Source organism: Ictidomys tridecemlineatus, chromosome 4 (genome assembly GCF_052094955.1).
Source record: "Ictidomys tridecemlineatus isolate mIctTri1 chromosome 4, mIctTri1.hap1, whole genome shotgun sequence".
Taxonomy (NCBI): domain Eukaryota; kingdom Metazoa; phylum Chordata; class Mammalia; order Rodentia; family Sciuridae; genus Ictidomys; species Ictidomys tridecemlineatus.
Window position 1 is genome coordinate 173,551,996 of NC_135480.1, and position 6,017 is coordinate 173,558,012.

Here is a 6,017-nt window from a genome sequence, read left to right on the forward strand (position 1 = left end):
TCACCATGTTTGGCTCTTTTTTTTTTTACATTTATTTTTTAGTTTTAGGTGGACACAATGTCTTTATTTTATTTTTATGTGGTGCTGAAAATCGAACCCAGTGCCTCACACATGCTAGGTGAGCACGCTACTACTTGAGCCACATCCCCAGCCCATGTCTGGCTCTTTTTATATCACTTATAGCCCTGTTACCTTTCCCATTTCTTGTGTTTTTCATCTGTGTATGTGTGTGAGGGAGAGCATGAACGAGAGATAAATATTGTTACTTACCCCCCCCACACACACAATTGTTTCTGCTGTACTCCTCCAGGTAACGCCTGAGGGACTAGTGTTCAGCTATCAAGGCCCACCTGCACCTGCAGGATTAACCTCTTTTCCACCACAGCTACTGAGCAGGTGACTCAGGTGTTTGTTAGGTCCAGAGTCATAGCTCTACTAGAATAAAGTTCTGAGAGAGTAGAGGCCATGCCTAACTTGTGCGCACAGGAAAATCCTAGCCTAGATGCTTAGCACATGGCTGATGCTCAGTAAGAATTTGCTGAATGAATGGCCAGATGAATGAATGAGTGCAGCAAAGAAATCTTGTAAACGTCCTGGGGCAGAAGGACTCTGCAGTAAGCTCCTTTCACAGAGGATTTTCCAGTACTGAATCTAGCCCTGGGTGAGCCCCGCCCTCAAGTGGCTGGCAGGCCTCTCAGGTTGTCACGTGTTGGCTGCCGGCCAATGATCGGGACGCAGGGCGGGGCGGATAGAAATGGAAGGGAGAGTTGTGGCCCCACTGGCGTTCCTGAGGATCCCGGGGGTGGCCTCATGTCGCTCGGCGGAACCGATTCTGAGCAGCGCCGGCAGGCGTCAGAGGCGGACTTCGCCGCAGCAACCTTCCGGGCTAGCGGTAATTGTAGGGCTGCCCGGTCTCGCTGGGACGCAGAGTCCTCCTCTTCCTTAGAAAACTCCCTTGCCCCGTAACTCAAGGTCCGTGGGGCCCACCCGGACTGAGAGAGAAGAGCTGTAGGGCATTTGGTGTTGGGAAGGTTCAGCCCAGGGTCTTTAGCACCTTCCTGAGCTGAACGGGGCCCAGAGGACGTCATCCTGCTGGTGGGTGAAGTTCAGGGGAGAGGGTTACAGAGCTTTGCTGACTGATCTTTGCTGACTGTTTGCCCCCAGAGCATCAGCATATTCGCTACAACCCGCTGCAGGATGAGTGGGTGCTGGTGTCAGCTCACCGCATGAAGCGGCCTTGGCAAGGGCAAGTGGAGCCGCAACTTCTGAAGACAGTGCCCCGCCATGACCCCCTAAACCCTCTGTGTCCCGGGGCCACACGAGCCAATGGAGAGGTAAACCTGTACAGCCCACACCCACAAAGTCAGCCAGAAGGGAGTAGTCACCCCTTAGAGCTGCCCTTCATCCACAGGTGCAATGGACCTCCTCTGAGTCATATCCCACCAAGTCTTTTGGTTCCCTGGAGGGGTCTTCTCCATTCCTTGCACCTGTGCTGCTCTTGAAGCCCACTAGGTGGTGTAATGGAGCAGTGAATGCTTCTAGCCCATCTTTGTCAGTAGGTGAATCCCCACTATGATGGCACTTTCCTGTTTGACAATGACTTCCCAGCTCTGCAGCCTGATGCTCCTGATCCAGGTATCCTGATTTTAATTACTGTTGGGGAGGAGGGAGGATAGACCTCTTGGAAAACTTTTGCTGCACAGATGTCCCTTTATTTTAGGACCCAGTGATCACCCTTTGTTCCAAGCAGGGGCTGCTCGAGGAGTTTGGTAACTATGGATTTCCCCTCTTACAGCCTTCAACCCAGGGTTGAAGATTAAGCCCTGTGGTTGGACCCTGCCCCTAGCACCCAAGCTCTGTCCTATGTTGTCCCTTTTCCCCTCACTGCCTAGTAAGGTCATGTGCTTCCACCCCTGGTCGGATGTGACACTGCCACTCATGTCAGTCCCTGAGATACGAGCTGTCATCGATGCATGGGCCTCAGTCGCAGAAGAGCTGGGTGCCCAGTACCCTTGGGTACAGGTCTGTTTGTTTCCTGGATGGGCAGGGAGGGGGCAGTACAGGTTCAATTCAAGGGATTAGCATTTCCACAGGGTATGGTTGGGAGGGAGTTGATATGATTTTTTCTTTCTTTTTTTTTTTTGCTATTAAATCTCCCTACCCCTACCCAATAGATCTTTGAAAACAAAGGAGCCATGATGGGATGTTCTAACCCCCACCCTCACTGCCAGGTAAATGTGTTATGTGCTCTAGTGGCTTTCGTGGCTGGATCCAAGCCAGCACTGTGGGAAGGGTAACTGGATAAAGGGATGAGACAAAGAAAATATGCTAGTGATATGGAGGCTTGGAAGTAAAGTATCTGCCTGCTCTTCTCTTGACAGGTGTGGGCCAGCAGTTTCCTGCCAGATATTGCCCAGCGTGAGGAGCGGTGTCAGCTGGCCTATCAAAGCCAGCATGGCGAGCCCCTTCTGATGGAGTATGGTCGCCAGGAGCTACTCAGGAAGGTGAGAGATTGCCAGGCCCTGTGTTTCCAGAGTCCTCAGCCTTCTTACCCCAAAAGAGATGTGTGTGAAGAATAGGATAGAAGGTAGCAAGAGACTTGATAGAAGACACTAGTTGTGATCTAAAGGAAAGATGATAGTAGCTTAGGACTAGGGTGATAGTGGTAGAAGTGGTGAGAATCCATCAGATTCTTTTCTTTTGCTTCCCATACCTATTTACAGTTCCCACCTCATTTAGCATACCCACTTTGATAAATTCATCTCCATTCTATGTGCCCAGGAGCGTCTGGTCCTAACTAGTGAACACTGGTTAGTGCTAGTCCCCTTCTGGGCAGTGTGGCCCTTCCAGACACTATTGCTTCCCCGTCGGCATGTGAGGCGGCTGCCTGAGCTGACCCCAACTGAGCGTGATGGTGAGTCTCTCAGCTAGGATCCTGGGGCTGGGCATTGGATGGGGCTGGCTCTGGTAGGGCCAGTATCTGGTTCCCAGGCTAAGAGTCAGGTACTAATTCCAGATCTAGCCTCCATCATGAAGAAGCTCTTGACCAAGTATGACAACCTGTTTGAGACATCCTTTCCCTACTCCATGGGCTGGCATGGTGAGACTTTTTATGTATGCCCAACATTTCTGGACTCCCAGGTTCCAGTTCAGGGGGCTAAAATCCTTACCAGGTTTTGAAATACTTACTGGGGATTGTTCAGATCAGGGATACTTAACTGAGGGTGGAGCAGCAAGCTTGGCGAACTGTTATCAGGTACTGTGCAGATCTCTGGTGAAAGAGATGTAGTTTTCAGGTATTTGACCTGTTTTGGGGTAGAGGCTAGACTGAAGAACTGAGAAAGGGCTCTTACCACCATTTCTGCCTCTTATTTCCTATCAGGGGCTCCTACAGGATCAGAGGCTGGTGCTGACTGGGACCACTGGCAGCTGCATGCTCATTACTACCCTCCACTCTTGCGCTCAGCTACTGTCCGGAAATTCATGGTTGGCTATGAAATGCTAGCCCAGGCTCAGAGGGACCTCACCCCTGAGCAGGTCAGGACTCTGGGGCATCCTGGATCTCCAGATCACATTTTCTCTTCCACTTTCCCAGGGCACTCTAACAATCATGACTCTGAAAACCCCTATTAAAACCTAGGTATTCCTAGGTACTCAGGAGCTGCTCAACTCTAACTTCTCTTGTGACTTCAGCAGTCTTGTCACCAGTCTCCCAGTCCCATAATCCCTAGTGTCTTCTGGGTGCTAAGAATTCCATCCTGTCATTCTGGCTGACCTTCACCCTCCCTGATTGTTCCTTATCTCCCTTCCAGGCTGCAGAGAGACTAAGGGCACTTCCTGAGGTACATTACTGCCTGGGGCAGAAGGACAGGGAGACAGCCGCCATCGCCTGACCATGCTGACCACAGAGCCTTGAATCCTTCTCCCTGAGGGAATTGGGTCCTGGAATTTGGAGATTAGCGTCAAATAAAACTGTGCTCTCAAACTTTAATCACGTATTCTGACACCAGAGGAACTGTAACCTTCAGGGATCAGGTTAAAAGCCAAGGGTACAGTTCCAGTGACAACTTTTCCTTGCCTGCAGATGTGCAAAAACTTGATGCAAAAATTCTACCTCAAATCTCTGAACAAAATTAATATTCAGTATTGCATCTGGCCTGTAGATTTCTTTGTGGTATAAATGGCTTTCCATCTTAGAAAACTGTTTAAAGCTGGGTGGGGTGGCATATACCTCTACTCCTAGCTACTTGGGATCCTGAGGCAGGAGGATCCTGAGTTTGAGGCCAAACTGGGCAATTTAGTGAGACCTTGCCTTAAAATAAAAATAAAAAAGGTTAGGGATGTAGCTCAGTAATAGAGCACTTAGCACTTGTCTAGCATGTGCAAGGTCCTGGATTCAATCTCAATCTCTAGTACTACCAAAGAAAGAAAGAAAGAAAGAAATAGTAAACTATTTCAAAAGCTTGTGTTCTTAGTATATGGGTTCAATCTCAATCTCTAGTACTACCAAAAAAAAAAGAAAGAAAGAAAAAACTATTTCAAAAGCTTGTGTTCTTAGTTGTGGCTAAGGCTTTGGGAAGGCTAGTGCTCCCTTCACCACCAAGCATGGTGTTAGCTCACCAAGTCTGAGCTTGAGGATTTGGTGGGGAGAGGGTAAGCAGGAGCCTAGTCTCAGTGGTCAGTGGCCAGACCTTGGGCTTCTTGCCAGAACCCTGGCTTTGTGAGTGGCTATAATTTGGCTCTGCTCCAGCCCACAGGGGCTAAAGGGGCGGGTAGGGAGCATGTAGGTGGCTTTGTGTTTTGGCTTCTCTAGACTCTCACAGTATGGGCTGGCTCAATTCAGTTGCCTCTGTGCCCTGATCATTGCACAGGGTAGAAAACAGCTCTGGCAGAGAATGGGCAGCCAGAGTTAAGAGCCCCAAGGCCTAGAAGTGTTACCGCTATTTACTGGTGACGAGTCCTTGCTTCCCCAATGCTGAAGTATAACACCAAGGCAAGTTTAGAATGGAAAGTAGAAGCTTTATTAAAGGATGGTAGAAAAGACCTCCCCAGAGGAAGAAGGGGACCCAAAAGGTGGAATCTGTGGAAGGGCGTGGTCTTCCCCCTTTTATATCTAAGATCTTCTTTCAGTTTCCCCGCATTCCTGTCCTTTGTTATCTTCCAGTGTCAGAATGTAGGTGGGAAGGCCCAAAGGGTGGGGGACCTGTGGGCTGAAGGAGTAATCTGGGCAGGAAGGGCTTCTGGATTAGCATCTCCTTGTTTGCTGGGAGCTGCATCATTAACATTTCCTTGGATGGGCTCCAGGCCTTGGGGACTTTAAGATTTCAATTCCCCCAAGTGCTGCTCTGGTTTCCTGGATTCCATTCTCAATAATATCCTCCATTTTATTCATCTTACTCAATATTAGAACCGATTTACCTAACTACACTAACTACCTATCTTTAAAATCTGGCTTCAGAAAGAGGGTACAGTTCTCAGAATGACCCTGGGTCTAACCCTACTGTTCTGGATCTTTCCCTGTGTAACAGTAGGAGAAGACTGATGCCACCTGGTAACCTCCAAATTTTAAGGTGAATGGAATAACCAGGATGGTTAGACTGCTGGGTCTTCACTCTTTTCCCAGGGGATCCTGAGTCTCTGGGCCAGGAAATCACGCTAAGGCTGAACAGTGATTAGACCTGGCCCAGAAGAACCTTGGCTGCCTGCCTCCCATTCCAGGATCTTTTTTTTTTCTTAAATCTTGGAGGGGAAGTGCTTGGGACTTGTGAGTGTTGTCCTGGTCTGGAAGGAGATCAGACAGACATAGTACTCTTTTGAGCCTCCAGGGATTGGGGAGTAGATGAGAGTCCTATGTGGGTGGCTGGTTTCTTAAGGCATACCTAAAGACAGATACACATAGGCCTCTATTTTGGTTACATTTTGGAATCCTCTGGGGGAATTTAAAAAATACTGGCATGTAGGTTCAACCTCCAGGATTCTTGTATGGGGTGGGGCGTGGCAGTGTTAAAATCACAACA

At 49.0% G+C, this 6,017-nt stretch overlaps 1 protein-coding gene across 3 annotated transcripts; it reads left to right on the top strand.

Moving 5' to 3' along the window:
- The first annotated feature begins 719 nt into the window (after nt 1-719).
- Galt (galactose-1-phosphate uridylyltransferase) lies at nt 720-3,991 on the top strand. Of its 3 annotated transcripts, none has more exons than XM_005326226.5 (11): nt 720-892; nt 1,165-1,334; nt 1,560-1,635; nt 1,721-1,769; nt 1,893-2,022; nt 2,175-2,231; nt 2,382-2,504; nt 2,782-2,914; nt 3,017-3,100; nt 3,383-3,537; nt 3,813-3,991. In XM_005326226.5, the coding sequence occupies exons 1-11, from the start codon at nt 724-726 to the stop codon at nt 3,891-3,893; spliced, it is 1,227 nt and encodes a 408-aa protein (XP_005326283.3). In that variant the 5' UTR covers nt 720-723; the 3' UTR covers nt 3,894-3,991. The 3 variants fall into 3 exon arrangements, with proteins under 3 accessions (XP_005326283.3, XP_013214469.2, XP_077903894.1); XM_013359015.4 differs by having other exon boundaries at nt 875-972; XM_078047768.1 differs by lacking the exon at nt 720-892 and having other exon boundaries at nt 1,190-1,334; nt 1,557-1,635.
- Nucleotides 3,992-6,017: the final 2,026 nt, after the last annotated feature.